Genomic DNA, 19,213 nt, shown 5'->3' with positions numbered 1-19,213 from the left:
GTCAGGGACTCCTCCACCCTCTCCATCAACTGTCTGAACTGCTGCCATCAGGGAAATGTTTCTGGAGCGTTAGAGGAAGAACCTCCAGACTGACCAGCAGCTTCATGCCTCCAGCTGTCAGAACGCTGAGCTGCTGATCCAGAGATGTAAACTATTCTTTAATTGTTTTTAGTTTTTGGATCCTGAAGAAACGTTCTCTCATCTTGTTTGTACTGCTGTACAGCAGAATGACAATAAACTAAATAGAAGAAAAAACTAAATTTTAAAAAGACATTTGTAGGCATTTTTGCCAAAATGATTCCCACTTTGCCCAGTCGACCTCTCAGGTTCTGTTTAAAATCTGGTAATTTCTAGTGAAATATTTTTGTTGCTTTGTTTTCAAAAACAAAATAAAGGATTGAGGAATGCCGTGGTGAAGAGGAAGCTAAGGACAAAGTGACCAGCTGCTTTACGTTCCAACAGTCACCTGTTGTCCTGAGTTCTGGGTCGTGATGTAAAGACTTCCAGCAACAAATGCCTGAAGTGAGTCTGGGCTGGGCTCAGCCTTACAGACACGGAGCTCCGACCTCCAGAGGGAACTCGGAGCAGAGTCATTGCTCCTTTAAAAGGAACCAGCTGAGGCGTCTGATCGGGATGCCTTCTGGGCACCTTCCTTTGGAGGTACCGCGGGCACGTTTGACTGGGAGGAGACCCCGGGGTAGACCCAGAACTTGGTGAAGGGATTACATATCTCATCTGGCCTGGGATGCCCTGGGATCCATAGCTGGCGGTGTTGCTGGGGAAGCAGATATCTGGAATGCCCTGTTTAGCATGCTGCTACCGCAAACCAACTCCGGATAACTTTAAGAAAGTGGGTGGCTCAATGGATGGACTCCCTCAGAATCCAGTTTAGTGCAGGTTTCACTGAGCTGATGGCAGCTGATTGGTTTATGGCAGCATACGCAGCCGATCTTGTGAATGTGGACGATCAAACCAAGTGCAGACTATTATTATTTTTATTAGATTTTATTTTAGTCTTTAGTTTATACCGCTCACACATGCACGTAGACAAATTAACATTATATTATATTTGGTTATGGTATTTTTCTTGGAAATTCTGGGCAGCATCTTTGACATAAATTTGCCGATTCAGCAGCTGTAAATGGGATTAACACACACACACACACACACACACACACACACCGGCATGAACACAGGGGCTTTGTTGTTCAGAACAAATTCCCTCTCACTCTCTCCTTCTGTCTCTCTCATATACTCACTCACAGAGGATTAGTGTGACTGAGGATTGAACTAATCTGAAACTAATCTGGTTACTGTCCCCTGTGATATGCATTTGCATATTTGTACGAGTGTGTACGTGCACACAGTATGCGCACGCCTTTGTGTGAACGGCGTGCATTTATGCACACGTTGGCGATGTGAAAGAGACGAGTGTCACTCTGTCTGCGCTGTTGTGCGCCTGTGTGTGTTTATGTGTGTGTGTCCAACCAGCGAATAGCAGATTAGTATTGATTAATGCACATTGAATTAGCGAAGCGTGTAGCGTGTAACCTGTTTTAGCCAACTACCTGTCAGCAGTTGGACAGTAATCACGGGTGTGTATTTGTGCATCAGATTAAATTAATTTACCATGAAGCTGTAACACAATCTTAATAAGCTACCTGTCAGCAGGCGGGATTTTAGTTGATACTCGCAAGTCAGTCAGATTACTAGCTTGTAAGATTCATAAAACAACTTAAAACCTTTTTATTATGTGCTTAGCTGCTAAATATGCGTGTAAGCATGACAGAGAAAGATCAGAACATGGGATGGAATATATTCTGTATATATATATATATTTATAAGTGATAGCACGCTATTAAAATTTCTGGCCGATACCGATATCCGATATTAAGATTTCTGATAAAACCGATATCAGCGATGTTGATATTCCGTTTTTTTCCACACCAAAAAATGAGTATAAGTAGAGAAATCTATTCAAAAGAAGCCCAAATTAGACCACATAGTCTTCCTTATTACGTAACAAAAGTAAAACACATTTAAACATATTTTAACATATTTAATGTTAAAGGACCATTTAAGTAAAAACACCTGTGAAATAGCAGCGATATCAAATGTAGAGACGAAGGCGCTGATGCTGGACAATCCTCGGCTAAACTTGTTTATCGGACCGATACCGATATATGGGAACAACACTGATATCGACCGATACCGATGCGGTCGCCGGTATATCGTGCATCAATAATATATATATACTGCTCCAAACACAATGTGTAACTAATGCTCCTGCCCTTCTGAAGAAGTTTGTCTTACCTTCCTCACAGTTATCGCCCTTATAACCAGTGTTGCAGATGCAGGCGCCCATAATGCAGATGCCGTGTCCTCCACAGTGGATGTCGATGCACTGGTTGGCCGGCACGTCGCACTCGGTGCCTTTCCAGCCGCTGTAGCACTGGCAGCGTCCACGGGAGTACTGGCCGTTACCGCTGCACAACACCGGACAGGCCGCTATAGATCGGACACGTGCGGGGAGATCGATCGGTTAGACATGCCGGCATCGCTGAACGATTAAAATCCTGAAGTTTATCAAAGTGTACAGCGTCTGTGCAAACAACTGCTGAGATGGATTCAGAGCTCCATCGTTCCTTTAAAGCTCGGGTAGGCAGGACTTTTTTGGGGCAACACAAATCAAGTGCCACCATAATCATTTTGACAGAAAACAACTGCCTCGATAGTTTGTTTAACACAAACAGACCCAATTGAGCAACGGCAGACCATCAACTCCTTGTTATTGTCAACAGATTCTGCTGCCGTTGAAGAGCGCAACTTATGCTGCCATAAATTCTTTTAACTGCTCCAGATGACTATAAATGTTTTACTGCTTCCCCGATCCACAGCTACACCGAGCAGGTAGCCGTGATTTCCCATGAAAGGAATTACATGAAGCGCATGCATATAATGGTGCTTGTTTGGTCCGACGGAGAGGCTGACGGAGCAGAGCTGCAGGGGATAGAATGACTAATTCTCCTTTTCTAGATTCTCCCCTTTCAGAGTTTTATGGTCGGAGCAGAGAGATGTTTTGGTGTGGCGCTGCTCGATTGATGAACCTCGGATCAAACCGGTTTCGGGCTACGCACAGAGCAGCCGAGCTCGTACCGACGATCCTGCTGCAAAACGATTTTTAAGGAAAAAAGGTCAGCGTATTCCTTTGATGAAGGCTCCTCTTTTATCAAAGGAGCACACTGAGAGAGACTGAACGGTAAAGCGGCGCAGCATTCAGAGTGTGCAGGTCACACTCACTGCTGGGATAACAACCCCGCCACAATTACCGCCTCTCTATGGGTGGCAGAGTGTTTGTGTGAGTGTGAGTGTGTTTACCTCGAGAGCAGTCAGGCCCCAGAAATCCTGGGAAACAGTGGCATATTCCTGAGAGACAATCACCGTTTCCATGACAATTCTGAGGACACTCCATAATCGACTCTGATTAAGAGAGAGAGAGAGAGAGTGTGTGTGAGAGAGAGGACGAGAGAGAGAGAGAGAGAGAGTTCTTAAGGGATGCAAATTAATTGGGCAGAATGGATAAGCAACTGTATGTCTTAAGAAATAAGAGCCGCATACGTACACACAGCAGGCTGACAAACCGCTCCTCTGTGGTTGCTGTAGTTACAGCCAGTCAGTCCAATCAACACATCCTAACATCCAATTACCCTGCTCTCTCTTGCTCGCTCTCCCGCTTCCTCTCTCTCACACCATCATTGGTGCACACTCTGGTGTACCTAAGTGGCCATTTCCTCTGCACACGTGCACACATGCTCAGAGTCAACTTTCCAATTTTCCACGACGTGCTACCGTTAGATTAAATATTCGTTACCATTAATTGAAAATAACACATCTGGTATAGCTCCCATCTAAGCCGATCGGCTGCTTCGTTAGGTACGCCTGTTCCTTTAAGCAAATATCCGATCAGCCAATTACGCTGCAGGAACTCGTTTAGGCATGCAGAAATATTCAAGAGGCTCCGCCGAAGTTCAAGCCGAGCACCAGAATGGGAACGAGGAATTTTGAGACGGATAGATTCATCGGTGGCTGTGTACGAGCCAGACATCCATCCAGCCAGTGGTGCCACGTTGGAAAGTCTGGATAATGGTCAGACGAGTACAAGCTGATTAAAACTAATTCAAATAACCACTCATTACAACCAAGGTATGCAGAACACTTGAACGGGCTACAGCATTATAATACAGCAGCCTGCTAACTAGAGACGGAACAGGAAACTCGGGCTACAGTGGGAAAACGTGGTTCTGTTCTGATGAGTCTTGATTTCTATCGTGGTGTTTATATGGTTGGTTCGAAACAGAAAGCATGGACCCATTCTGCCGAGTATTAACAATTCAGGCTGCTGCTGCCGGCGGTGTAATGGCATGGGGGGGGGTTCATTTGTGCACATTGGGCCGTCCAGTATCAACTCATTTGAGCACCACAGCCTGCCTGACCATGTCCATGCCTCATCACGTCACTGTGGACTGTATAGGCCTGGCTAGTTGAACAAAACCATATCAATAGACACTCACTAACAGCAATGAAACACTGAACTGGGCTGCATGGAGGCCTGGTGGTTAACACCGTCGCCTCATGTAGCCCTGTGATAGACTGGTTACCTGTCCAGGTGAACCTGCCTTCACCCTGAGTCAGCTGGGATAGACTCCAGCCCCCCATGACCCTGGTGAGGATTAAGGTGTAGAGATGATGGACGGATGGATGATGGTCCAACCCAGCATTGGCAAAATCTATCTAAAGTGGCTAATAGCTAAAGTACAACTGCAGGATAGTTGATCAACAAGTCAGAATGTCAGACATTCAGCACTAAAATGAATCCAGTTAGGTTCACTTTCCTACAGAATAATTACCAACATGACCTAATTATTCACCTGTCTGCACAACAGATCTCCTCATATGGGCAGGACCTGTCAGATCTCTGTCCAGCAATTTAAGTGAAGGTGTGAAGAAACACAGTGTCTGTAATATTGTTGGTAATTACAAACTGTTTTGAATTGTTATTATCTCGTTAACTGACATTTTCAAACGAACTCCTGCAATGACAGCCTGCAGCTGTAGCCGGTGTAGCCGTGTACAGACAGGTAGTGCTGGATGGACTGAAGTGCACTGACTCACTCTGACAGCAGCTCAGCCCTGATTACTCCAAGACGTGCAGTGTTTGCTGCTACAAACCCGTCTCACCTATGATGATGGTGTTGTAGCAGACTTGCTCGGTGTTACGCCCATCGTTGTAAAACGCCAGATGCCAGATTCCCGTGTCCAAGAACTGGATGAAGCCAGCCTCGTGCACGTTCACCGAGCGTGCGTGTCGAGCTCCTCCCCCAGACTCGTCTTCATGAGAACTGGCTGCATGAGGGTTTACCGAGTCCACGTCGCTGAGCGCTCGTTTGTCTTTGGAAATGAGACGGCTGCCGTCGAGCAGCTCCACGAAGTCATACTGGAACGGAAAAACATGCACGAGTCACTGTTTGTTTCACACTAAAATACCAAATGAAACATCTAACATCGACATTTTCCTGAAGTTTTAGAGACGACAGCAACACATATGTAGGATAAGTCAGTCAGTCACACGAGTTCACACACAGAGAAGTGAAACTGAGTTTCTCTCAAACCCTCATTTAAAAAAACAGCTGAAAAAATATACATCCTAAAAAATATTTAACACATAACAAGCTACAAAATATACAATCTAAGCATATAATAGACTAAAAAATCTATAATCTGACCATATAATGAGCTAAAAACACAAGTAAACACAAAAGAGAACAGAAGAATCTGCATCAGGCACATATTAACACTTTGGTTCTGAGGTTCTGAACCAGATGTGTACGTAGAAAACACATGTGCAGTGAAAACTGTGTAAATCACGCGATACGTAGTTACAGACAGTGCTGTAAACAAGCTTATTAAGCTGTAAAGTGGCTTCATGTCTTTGTGCTGCTTTGAGTCCAGTTTAGTTTAGGATAGTAATGGATCGTGGTGCTGGTCAGTCCAACAGTCCCATCTGGGTCAGAACTAGTCGGGTTAAGTTTGGTGATTCGTGGCCCTTGGATGTAGTAACTCCACATTTAATCCAGCACCACTGCCATCCCTGATCTGCTCATTCAATAGTGACTGATTTACATGTTCTTGATATTTTTCAGACGGATCCTGATTACTTTGGCGACCGCTGACATCATCCTGTGACGACATGTTAGTCCTTGACTTTATGGTTTAATGTGACCTTGTTGACTCTGTTAAATACACTTTCATTAATTTAATCTCAAGCCTACAAGAACACCAACTCTTAGCATGTCTTTATCCTCATGCTGCTGCAACACACACACCCACGAGTAACCTTTTTCTTTTTTCTCTCTCTCTGATAGAAGAATTATTACACATTAAATCACACAAACTTGAATGAATGAGGTTGGACACACTCACTCGTCTGCGATCCAGAGTGCTATCATTAAGCCGTGATAAAGGTGAAAACGCATGAAGCTGTCTTTTACAGATAAGTGGATTAGTCCCTCGATAAAGGACACGATTTGCCACACGGAGATGTAAATGTAGTCATTAAACGAATGGTTTAGTTTGTTAAGAAGCTTATCTGCTTCATTATGAGCTAAAAATCCATAAAGCACTTGACCTTGACACGTTTGCAAAGCTGCCAACAAGATTTGGGCTTTTGATATTTTGGGCAGGAAGATTTTCTTTTAATTTTTTAGCACTTCCAGCGTATGTGGAAAAACAGAAAGGCCAGAGGATAGCTAGAGAGGAGCAGCTTTTAAAAACGCTATATATGGGAACTGAAATCTGATTTGATGTCATTCAGAGTTGGTTTAATTACATCTCAACATGACTTCTGTGATGAATCGTGCCCTTCTCTTATTCTTTTGTCTATCAGAGTCTTCTTTGTCTTGTAGAACATTTTATCTCAGGGCCACATTACTGTCAGTTTTACCATAATGTGTGTTTCACTGTCCTCAGGGTCACTGGCTGTGCTCAGGAACAGGAAACTAACCGCGAGATCGTATAAAATGTACAGAGTCACAGCAGGTCCTTCACAAACATCAGCCCATTTTCCAACACCTGCCTACGGACACCACAAACTGGCCTTAAGGCAAGGTAAACTCAGTCTGGAAAATGTTTGGGCTCTTTAAACTCAGATAAGGGAACATGTGATCCATCATGGGTTTGCACAACCTACCTGCGTATGTGAGGGCGGCAGGCCTTTGCGTCCATACACCCCGACAAGAGCGTCTTTCTGCACGGAGATGTTGAATTTCAAGAACTGTGGCTGGTCGATGTATAGCTGGGACCTCCAAAACACTCCTTGGATAAAGAACAACAAACCGGCAAGAGCCAATCAACTCAGCGTTTCATATTCAGAATATAAATCAGTATTTCCACACAATGGCATCATACAAAAGTCATGGATTTGAGAGACGCCGACACTCACAATTATTCAGACACGTATTCGACAACAACTTTTCCTTTTAAAAACCGCTGCGTTTCTGTGTTGCTGTGTTGACATTCATTATTCATCGCCTATACATTTTATCTCCTGGAACTGCTGCTGATTCAGCACGCTGCCTCCCTGATGCAGGTTTTCCTTGAATATACGCCATGCTTTAAACATCACAATGAAATCTTTTGCACGCAGTCAAATCTGAATCTTAAAAGCCTGTTATTGAGAGAGGCTCAGAAAAAAATGTAAATAATGAACAACAGCTTTCTTTAGAGGCCGTTACCTCATTAGCACATGAGCTACAGACTGTATCCTAAATAATCATAAGTCACGTTTGTTACGATATGATGCACATTTAATTAACACATTCAACACAGAGAGATGCTGTTTCAGAATCAGATGAACTTGCACGACTTCTCTCCTCACATAGAAATACAGAAATATAACGCTATAGATAGGTAGTGCAAAGTGATATGAGGAGAGGTAGATAAGTATTTCATTATCTGCTTTACCCTCAATGCATGACAGGCTCATGTACGTGTGCAGGTGTTTGTAACCGACCTGGCGGGACGTCTTGGACGGCTCGTCTCCCCACGTCCACCTCTCCTGTGTCTATGGTGTTGTTCTCTAGAAGAAACATTTTGCCTGCAGAAGGTAAAAGATTAAAAAAAAATAACTTTTTAAAAAAACTGAGAGTCCAGAAAATGTCAATAATTCAGCTTCTTATTGTGAGTAAAAGTCTTTCTGCAGTGGGGAGAATACAATTTAGGCAAAGACAGGAGTTTGATCTGTTTTTTCAAAGCGCTGCCGTCAGCAGATCGAAGGTTTGTATTGAATGCAAACCGGAAAATTCCTTTTCTGCACTTTCATATGAGTGTTTGTTTATAGAGAATAATAGACGGAGCTGATTGTCCAGTTAAAGTTTAATATAATGTCGCTGAACATCCAAACTGAGAACTGCTGTCATGTGCTTTTCAATGACAGCAACAGAGCTGGCATTCGTCATGTGCATCCATGACCCATACCACATGTAAACGGTCTGCAAAGTGCTTTACAATGTGTTTCTCATTCGCACATTCATACACCAACGGCCACAGAGCTGCCATGCAAGCTGCTGCCTGCCATCGGGAGCAACTTGGGTTCAGTGTCTTGCCCAAGGGCACTTGGACTGCGTGTCGAACCGCCAACCTTGTGATTGGAGGACAACCCGCTGTACCACCTGAGCCGCCCACATCATTCCCTACTGTATGATACAACTGCTCGTTCATAACTGAATGAAAAGCAGAGAGACAAATGAGATACCATCTCAGTGTGAAATCCCTCCAAAGGCTTGATGGCAGAGCAATATATCGAACACTAAAATCGACCATCTCTACTGATTCTTATGCTTTTATTATGAGCAGCTTGGACATCGATCATGTTCGTCTGGGAAAGCTGACTTCCCCAAGAAGGATTATTGAGGGTTTTATTCATTTTACTAAACACTAAAGCCCTTTGGTTAAAGTTGGGGTAACAAGCTGTGAAGTAAACTCTGAATGTAGACACACCACCAGAGTGTATTTCTTTCGATCCACTGGGAAGGTGGGACGGTTCCACTGACTGCTGGTCAGTTTGTAATTTCATCGGTCCTTCCTGTTCATAGCACTTTAACAGTTTAAGTCATGACATCTGTTCAAGATGTGTGTGTGTGTGTGTGTGTGTGTGTGTGTGTAAATTATATTCAACGTTGGTCCCCATCAGCCATGTTTATCCGTTAATAAGCCCCCGTGCAGCACGGTGAGAACATTTCAGTTTTCAAATTCCTTCAGTTCAGATATGTGAAGGTGTGTATCGTCCAACAAAGCTTTGATTAGTTTATCTGATTTGTTTCAGATGTCCAGGACCTTTAGAAAGGGTTGCTCCCTGTATGTGGTGACCACAGCGTTGGTCCCCATCTCCCACTGAAACCAGTAGAGCTGTGTGTGTGTGTGTGTGTGTGTGTGTGTGTGTGTGTGTGTGTGTGTGTGATATTTATGGTGGTCTCTACATTTGTCACACTAATCCAAGCTGCAGTATATAACACACACATGCATCTCTATTTCTACAGCAGAACACTGTCACTCCTGACCTCTGTCTCTATTCCACTGGAGTTAACAGCCTGTAACACAACCCCGCACACAAGTCAGAGCAGGACCAACATCTGCAAAAGCAATCGAAGAGAGCGAGAGCAACGTTTCTGCCGTCTCTGCTCTTAATTTTTCTCATTTGTTGACCTTTTGTTCTGCTCTGCTCTCACCTCTAACCTGCTCTCAGCCTCCTGACGTTTAGCTGTTGAAGGTTCAGTGTCATGGAGGCAAAGTTTAGTCACAGGAAGTGGGAACATTTAGAGTTTCTCCTTTCACGTCTACACTTCCAAGCGTATATTCAAAACCCTCACAACTCCCAATAAACATGCTCTGACATTTATGGCTCCACCACTCGCCTTTATTCTGCTCTGTCTCGTGTTTGTGAAGAAAAGAGACCAGAGGAAGAAAATGTGAGAACGAAAGAAAGAGAAAAGAAAAAGTGATGAAACTGAAGCAGCGGTGTTTTAACAAAGGCTTGATTGGCAGGATGAGGTCAGCGCAGCCAGCCGAGCTTTAACTGAGTCACACCAGTGGCTTCTTTTCTGATGTTTTTTTTACTTGGCACACTAACACCAGTAATTATGGTTTCTGCTGCAATGCTGCAAATCTGTAAACTTTCCCTAAAGTACACAACAAACCAACACAAGATGCCGTGGATCATCCCGACATGTAAATAATGTCACACAAAGTGCAGTAAAGAAAGACATCATGAAGTGAAATCAGATTCATTTTAACATGTTTCTGATGAAATACCAACAACACCGGCGTCCTGGACATCACTCCTGAGACTTTGGGACGACTTCTAGAAAATGTCTTACTGTAATTATTGTAATTAGTTTGACAGATTTTGCAGTTTGATTTAATTTGCGACGGAAAACACCATTAAAAGTGGTCGTACAAAGAGAACAGCATGAATTTGTAAAACTGCTGACACAACTCGGGCTGCGAATAATTATTTCTGCTGCTGAATTTTCTGTCAGTTTGATTGGTTGTTTGGTCGACAAAGTCTGGTGAAAAACGAGGTGTTTCCCAAAGACGATGTCCTCAAGTGACCTGCTCTGTCCACAACCCAAACATGCTCCGTTTTATTGTCATAAAGGACGAGAATATTTAAATTTAAGTTTTCCTTTAATTTCCTGAAACCAGTTAATCTATTTTCATTGTAGATGGCAATTAATTTAATAGCTGACAACTGGCTGGATACTGTGGAGCAGTGAGAGCATCAAATTACAAAAATAAATCAATAAAAGAATAATAAAATAAAAGTAGAAATAAAAAGAAAAATACATAAAATTTAAAAAATAAATAATGTGGCAATATAGAGACATATTAATCAAAAATGAATCTATAAAAAAGGCTAATAAAAGTAGAAACAGAAATACAAATAAATTAAATAACAATAATATTTTTTTAGATTTATATATGTTTTATTTATTGTCAATTTTTGATTTTATTTCATTTTTCAAATATTTGTTAAGAATATTTTTTAACTATTTTTTCTTTTTTTTAATTTTTAAAATTATTTTTCCATTTTAATTTTTTTCAACTTTTTATAAGGTCACGTTAAAAGCAAAGAAAATATGCACAGAAAAATGTGTGCAGCAGGAACGTTGCTCTGTGAATTTTGCTGATTTAAACCTTCTATTTTGCACACAGCTTCTAACATCACAAACACAAAACAAATGAATTATTGGCACAAACTAGGCTTGCATATTAGGGTTGTGTGCTGAGCTTCGTTATGAAAATGACCAGTTTCACTGCTGCAGGTTCATCTGAGGCACCTCCAGTGACTTCTATCCCTTTTGAAGCTAAATGGCTTTCTCCCCGCTGCAGAGAAACTCTAACGGGAGTAAACACCTTTTTTATCAACTTTTCTCATAGCCGCCAAAGCTTTTCATGTCAGAAGAAAGGATAAAAAAAAAAAATCCATTGAAGCGGGAACTCACCATTGTCTGTGGACACCATGAAGGTGTTGGGAGTCGTGTCTCTTCCCCCTCCTCCGTTTTCGAATGCTCCGTATCCCTCGCTTTCCTGAAGCTGCCAGTTTAGACCAAACAGGTGCATAGCTTGTGCGGGAAGGAGGGAATGCAGGCAGAGGAAGGAGAGGAGAGGTTATTCCAGTGTGCAAAATGATATAGAGAGGAAAGAAATGACAGGATGAGGAGGACAGTGAAGAGAAAAACAAATAATGCTAATAATGAACAAGAGCACCAGAAAGTAGGGACAGCGAGGAGGAACATCATATTCATCTAATTATAAGTAGTTGTTGTGTGTACAGTATGTATGGATGTAGGTCTGCGGTTGCACAATCTGCGGTAAGCACAGCACCAGCAGCATGTTTTTCAGAAGATGGATAACATCTATAATGCTCTCCACGCACGTGCACGCGCACACGCACACCATAGCCCCGGTGAAAACACATATACGAGTGTGCACAACTGTAACAATCACACACACAAACAGCAGCACTCGGGGATAGATGGAGTGCGTTTGCATCACAGGACGCCTCTGGCAGCTTATCTGACATAACGCAGCACAACGCTCACCTCTACCACCTACACGCTCTGTGTGTGTGTGTGTGTGTGTGTGTGTGTGTGTCTGTGTGTGTGTGTGTGTGTCATCTGCGATCCTCCTCCTTCCCCCTTCAATCTAAATTGAGACATAACCAGCTCAAAATAATACATATATACACATTTGTAGGAGTCACACTCAAAGCGCTGCCTCCTCTCCTCCAGCGGATCGTCCACTGTGCTGGTGTCTCTCGGATCAGCCTGTCTGGTGAAGGACTGCAGAGCTGATGTGGCGTTTCCCCCAAAACTAAAGTGAAAACTTTGGTTTTCTACTTCTTGCAAAGTCATGAATTAAAGCTTCCAGTTGACTCCTGTGGGCTTCTGTCTGGCTTCATCCTGATGTGAACAGAACTCATCCAGTCGTAACTAAATAAACGTAAACCTGATTTGTATGGGTCACTAGTACACAGCTATACTGTTTAACATGGTGTTGCCTGAACCACACCACAGAGCAGAACTCGGTTTTTACTCATAGTTTCTGCTCATCTTGACCTGAAACTGTGAGAATTATGATACGTCATAAACACCTGCATCCACTTGGTTACCTGATATCACGACACGGAGGCCTAATGGACCACATGAGACTACAGTTTCTGACATCTGGACTTGGCTAGCTCGGGTTCCATGTCGTGTCCTGACCTGGATATACAGATGTTTCGGTTTTGGAAAGCCAGACGTGTAAAGTTTGTAAGAGTGTGGACTAAAAGCAGCAGCAGAACAACCCTGAATCTAAGCAGTTTAAATGATAAATATCTTCATGTTCAGATGCCAGCTCCCGTCCCACGTTCACAACAACGACTAAGAAGCATCTAACATTCGCCGTCTCACCTTCCAGTTGCTCCACATCTGATAAAAGAGGCCACAGGTGGAACAAAACCACACGAGCATCGGCTTTTTTAATTGGTAAACAGGGTGCTAATGAAAAAGCCGGGAAGCTGAAAACAAGCATCAAGCAGGCAGTCGGAAATGTTTTGTCCAATTTTCTTTGAATGATTCCATTTGCTAGAAGTGCTTTTCAGTTCAGGGTTTGCCGGTTTGACATCTTTAAATAAAGATAAATGCTTGTTTGTCCCAAAGGAAAGATCTCTGAGCAAGTAAAGGCTTCAAACTGTAACACAACCATGAATATCTGAGTGAGTTCTACCTCACTCTGCCTATCGAACTCTGATGTAGTCGCCCTGACACATCAGAAGACAGATTGGTGAAGCTCCGTCCTGCTACAGGAATGACTTTCTGTTTGTAAGCTTCAGCATTAAAATGTTCTCCACAAACAGAAGAGAAACGATTTATGAAGACAGCCGTGAGGAAGGATTTACAGAACATCTGATGAGTTAAAGTTGATATAAACGGTTAAAAACAACGGAACAAACGTCGCATTTGGGAACGTATGACAAAAACATGTTTTATTCTAACACGGATCAGCTTTGCTTTTAATTCAATGAAATTCCAAAGCTGACCTGGGATCACGGCTAGCTTTGCACCGGGACAGAAAGTCTCTCTGCTTCGGGCCTCAGAGGGTCTGAGGTTCCCCCCAACGTGGGATTTATGTTCAGGCCAAACCACATGCCAGATGATCGCTGCTCAGCTTTCACGTATCGGGGACGGGGTCTCTGTGGCAGCCATTTGCTCTGACTCGTCAAAACTCTCATCTGACATTCACGATAACTTCAAGCCACGATCGGACAGTTTTGTTGAAGTGTCCTGGGGAGACTGTCTGAAAACGTGGACTGCCTCCATGGTTTTAAATACGACACGTTCCCCTTCACCGTGATGGCCTTGCCTGAAGGTGGCGCCATTCAGAACAACGATGAATACTTTTGGAGAGACCACCACCTGGTCTGAACACATTACCACTGATACGACACGGTAACTGTGGTCAGGAAGCCTTCTGCAGATCTACCTCTACCCAGACATGTTTCATAAAGGCTGGGGAGTGTTTTAGTGATGTGGGATTTCAGGGGCCACTGTCAGTAAAAGAGAAAGTGTTAGGGGAGACCAGGGATGGTTGTACCAAAGGGATGGGTGTAACACACTCGGTTTGACTAATTAGTAACGAGCTGTGGTGATGTCATCAACACAGTCCATGGCCACTTATGGACTGAGCTCACAGGTGAAGCCTCGTGTCTCTGAGTTAAAAACTGTCTGTTCTGGAGGCAAAACCCGGTTTTTTCGGTTAGGAAGTTAAATTTTTTCTTCCCTTTTTTTTTTTTCTTTTGTCTGTTTTGTTGGTGATTTGGTTTTTTTCCTCTCATCTGTTGCAGGAGTTTTTCTTGTTTTTTTTTTTGTGTTTTTTTATTGGTGGTTGTTTTGCTGCTTGCTGCTAACAGTTGTTTTTTTTTGGGCTGCTTGGTGGGGGGGGGGTTGTTCTTGTTGTTTTTTCGTTGTTCTCCTTTTGTTGTGTTGTTGTGGTGTTCTGTTGTTGTTGTTGGTTGTTCCGCTGTTCTCGTGTTGTTCTGCTTTTTTTTCTCATCCTGTTGTTGTCTTCTCCACACCCCGCAGTTTTTTCTTTTTTATTCTTTGTTTTTTTTTTTTTATTTCTTTTTTTTTGTTTTTTTTGTCTTTTATTTTTTCTTTGTTTTTTTTTTATTATTATTATTTAGAAGTCCAGGTGCATGTCATTTATAGCAGAGCCATATGGGTACCACATGTCAGGATTTGAGATCTCCAGCACAAAGAACACCTGAGTTACACCTGGTCAAACAAACAGTGTGACTGTCATCCTGGTCTCCCCTACAGTGATCGCCCGTATGAAATGTGATTATTTAATTTTCTTAAAATGCCATTGTCCTCACTCCGATCAAAAATGCAACAAATGACAGATAGGTTTCACAGCCTCCTAAAAGCAGACAGACACTTGTACGAATAAAACACAAACGTTGTTGTTGGATACGTGGACGGACCTCCTGCGTGACACCAGAAGACAAAACGCAGGAACCTGTTTGTGTTGCTTGAAAACACACGAGCGGTTTGGATTCCTCACACAGCAGATATTACAGAGAGAATCGTGTCAAGGACCAATTACTGATTCAACTTGGGAACATTTAGTGAGAGAAACTCCCACCTCGCTCGCCCGTCTCACACACACACACACATACACACACACACACACACTCACACACATGCGCAGCTCTTTGCCTCATTAAATTAGAGTCCTGCTGTGCTCGCCTGTTACCCACAACCCTCCGTAGTGAGGACAGGAGCAAAGGGTCATGGGAGAGTGCTGGCTAATCGACAGGAGCCCGAGTGTGTGTGTGTCTCTGTCTGGTCGGCTATCTTTATGAGGGCCCGTTTGGGTCTGCATGTGTGATGAAGTCTGGATTCACGGCCGCGACACCAGACCGATTCTGACAGAACCTCTGTAGGACATCTGGAACATTTCAGAATAAAATAGTTTTGGATTTAAACATGAAAATAAAAGCGTGAAGCTGAGCGATGCTTCCGCCATCATCATCTAAAAACAAGCAACAGAAACACTCGGATCGATGAAACCTCATCACACTGAGCTCAAAGCAGGTCTGGAATCAACAGACTAATGAACAACCTTTCCTGAGTCTGTTCAGAACGGATCCGGTTCAGCCCTGAAGATCTGACTCACACTGAGCTGGACCACAGCAGCCCGATCCAGCACTTGGAAATCAGAAAATGTGCTGAGATGTTGTTAGCAGATGAGGCAGAGGAAACAATCTCCTCGTGTTTCGTGAAGCTATCAGAATGTGTAACGGCGATACAAGGCTGACAGAAGAAGGACCGATGCCGTTAAACAATGTAAAGCCCCTGGATATCCACGGTCCACCCACTCAGGTGTTCCCACTTATGTAGCCTGATGACACTCAGACCTCAGGACTGTGTGGGTGTGAGCAGGTTGTGTTAATAGACTTTTGTCACAGCTGATATTCTGAATAGCAAAAAAATAAAGGTTCTGTAATGCCAGGTCCAGACTGTCTCCATATGACGGCCACTGTCAGATCAGGCACACATCCATCCATCCATCCATCCATAATAATCTGGACTGTGGAAGGAAGCCGGAGAACCCGGAGAGAACCCACGCTGCACGGGGAGAACATGGAGACTCCACGCAGGAAGATCCCGGGTGAACGAGAACCAGCGACCTTCTGGCTGTGAGGCGACGGTGCTAACCACTGATCCACCTTGCAGCCCGTTGCTAAAACACACCAGACAAAATTTCAGATAAAACCACTGATGTTTGCAGCTGAGGCCATGCTATCTGTCTGATCAATACGACTTGTATGATCTGTAGGCTGAACCTGGTGTGTGACCATCAGCAGTGGTGCCATCACGTTAAGGTGTCCAAGTCAAATGGCCAAGCTGCATGATAGCAGGAAGACAATGAGTTAAACCAATGCTTTTCCTGCTCTGCTGTAAACCTTGTCTATGGACCAGGGCCTCGGGCACCTGCTGAAACCTCCACCTTCATCATTCTGATGTCTTACAGCTACATTCATATGAGATGATTCTGCTTCTGAAAATGCATGACCAATGAAAGTGAACTGATATCGTGCCCTTTGTGCAAAGAAGCTGAAAGTCAGATGAGTTTGTGTCACGTCTGACTTTAAAGCAGAAGACTGCACCCAGCTGGCAAAAATGTGACTAGAGTTTGACATTATTATTGACTATAAAAGGGATTATTTACTTTGGTTTTTTCCATTCTTTTAGGATATTATATTATTTTTGTGCTTCTGCAAACTTAGTCTGTGTGAAAGGCAGTCATTCTGTCTTACTGTGGTTAAGTTCCAGTATTTCTTTCATCATTTACCACCATGTGACATGTATGGATAACACATGGCTAGCTAGTTTGCCCTTAAATGTAATAATAATAATAATAATAATAATAANCTGGATATCCACGGTCCACCCACTCAGGTGTTCCCACTTATGTAGCCTGATGACACTCAGACCTCAGGACTGTGTGGGTGTGAGCAGGTTGTGTTCATAGACTTTTGTCACAGCTGATGTTCTGAATAGCAAAAAAATAAAGGCTCTGTAATGCCAGGTCCAGACTAGCTCCATATGACGGCCACTGTCAGTACATTGTTTTCACCAACCCACCAATCAGAGCAGACCGAGCTTTTTTAAAGAGACAGGAGCCTAAATGGAGCTGTTCAGACAGAAGGTGAGGAAATAAAAAAACTACCTTTGAATACAAGCATGCAAACATATTCTCGTAGACAATAAAAAATAAAACTAATTTATAATGAAAATATGAGCGCTGCTGCAGTGAAAACAAGATCTACTGAAACAAAGGACTGGTTTAAATTAATTGATACACCTGTTCATCACCAACGCTCGACCAGTTTCTCAGCCTTTGGGCTCCATTTTTAACATAAATTGGTCATTGTGAGGGCGGCACTTTGCATTTCTGCCAAACTGCTGACATTCACAAGAGATTCAAATCATCCTCCACTAATTATCACAGATCCTCGTGTTGTGATGTTAAACCCACTGCAATGTAAATGTTATAAATGCAGGAAGCTAATTGCTAAACCAACTGAAACCAAGCAGGGCATCCTAAATGTTTACCTCATCTTGATCTAAATAATCAAATTAATTAGTTTTAGTCAGAAGTGAGGTGGAAGAAAAAAATCATCTTTTTTGCAAAAAGTGAAAAAAACAAACTTAAATGAATTTTAGAGATTCATTAAAAACCATCCCAGTGGGAATCACAAAGACACTGGCTTTGTCGTCATGGCTTTGCTGAGTGATGGTGTAAGTCCTGTATCTGCTGGATGCGAGGCCTCGTTTTATCCGGAGCAGCTCGGCTCAATTAGTCACGGAGGAAGGTTTAGCGTGAGCGTCGTCGCTGTTAACACGATCCTGCATGTTTGCATACAAACTCAGCAACCAGAAAGAAAAAACAGACAACTTGGGATTGTCACTGTAGCTGTGCTTTAGGTGCACGCATGTTCTGCATGAAAGTTGTCGGGCTTCAAGAGTAATCCAACAGAAAGAGAACGGCGGCGGGAGGAAAGGTCTCCACAAAGTCGTATCAACAAAGCTGCAGAGACATTTGCAAGAAACTTCCCTTCAAATGCATCTGAATGCCTTTCATACCTTCACTTGGTAAACGTGCTGCCAATTACATTGTGTGCATGTCGCCAGGTGGGAAAGAAGCCAAGCCAGTCAAGCTATCAATCAAACGAGCAGGACTTTCAGAACATAACACCGCAAAAATATGTGTAATAATGAAAGGACGTGAGCTCAAACAAAGCCTTTATAGTCACTTAAACACATTTTAAATTGTATCTTGGCTGGAAAACATTAATTAACACGTCTGTCAGTGCGACCGGTTTAAGTTGGTGCAGCATGTCGTTGTCCACCTCACCGTACGCTGCATCGACACATGTTCAGAGTTTGGCACCAGGAGGCTGTTTCCTCTGCTGTAATCTAATCTGATAGCATGTACCTGCAGCAGGACTCGTGTTATCACGACTGTTCTGTAACCAGTCCTCATCGAACATCTCACACGTGTGTGATGGAGGAACATGAAGCACAAACACTGAGAATGAACCACCAGAGACGTGAGAGGAATCTGGTATCCAAGAGTTCAACTTCTGGAGAAAACAGAATGAAATGAATAAAATAAAATAAATGATACAAAAGAGCTTAATAGCATAAGTTAATAACTAGAATTAGACATCACAATTAAGGAATAATAATGTGCTTTACTATTTTTCTTTTCTTTTTGTTGTACGTTTGAAAATTCATGGATAAAAATAACAAACTTAATAAACATTTTAGGATTAAAAATATCATTTTGTTTAAAGAGTTTCTACATCCTGGTGTATTAACCATGACAGAAACATAAGACATGATTTGATGATCAGTGCTGTTTATTTGGCATAAACCTGACACTGGGTGGAGGTCTAATAAATCTGCTATGTACTGCATATATAGAGTTATTTTTTTCTTTTTCTTCGTGGCAATAAAAATTGCTAATTATGTTTTTGTTTTTTCAGTTCTCTGCATCAGTCTGTGGACCAAAGATTTAAAAAGCTGCTGCCTGTGAAATGTCA

At 42.8% G+C, this 19,213-nt stretch overlaps 1 protein-coding gene across 1 annotated transcript in view; it reads right to left on the bottom strand.

Moving 5' to 3' along the window:
* LOC103361835 (teneurin-3-like) overlaps positions 1–19,213 on the bottom strand; it is a 234,735-nt gene that overhangs the window by 93,289 nt on the left and 122,233 nt on the right. Inside the window, exons 8-13 of the mRNA XM_008288031.1 lie at positions 11,559–11,678; positions 8,069–8,152; positions 7,247–7,371; positions 5,239–5,494; positions 3,379–3,480; positions 2,314–2,508 (exon numbers count right to left, since the gene is read on the bottom strand). Coding sequence (XP_008286253.1) covers positions 2,314–2,508; positions 3,379–3,480; positions 5,239–5,494; positions 7,247–7,371; positions 8,069–8,152; positions 11,559–11,678 — 882 coding nt within the window. The remainder of the gene's footprint in view (positions 1–2,313; positions 2,509–3,378; positions 3,481–5,238; positions 5,495–7,246; positions 7,372–8,068; positions 8,153–11,558; positions 11,679–19,213) is intronic.

This window comes from Stegastes partitus, unplaced genomic scaffold (assembly GCF_000690725.1).
Source record: "Stegastes partitus isolate 25-593 unplaced genomic scaffold, Stegastes_partitus-1.0.2 Scaffold538, whole genome shotgun sequence".
In the NCBI taxonomy this organism is placed as follows: Eukaryota; Metazoa; Chordata; class Actinopteri; family Pomacentridae; genus Stegastes; species Stegastes partitus.
Note: the sequence above shows the minus strand (reverse complement) of the source record. Positions and strands in the feature narration are given on the sequence as shown.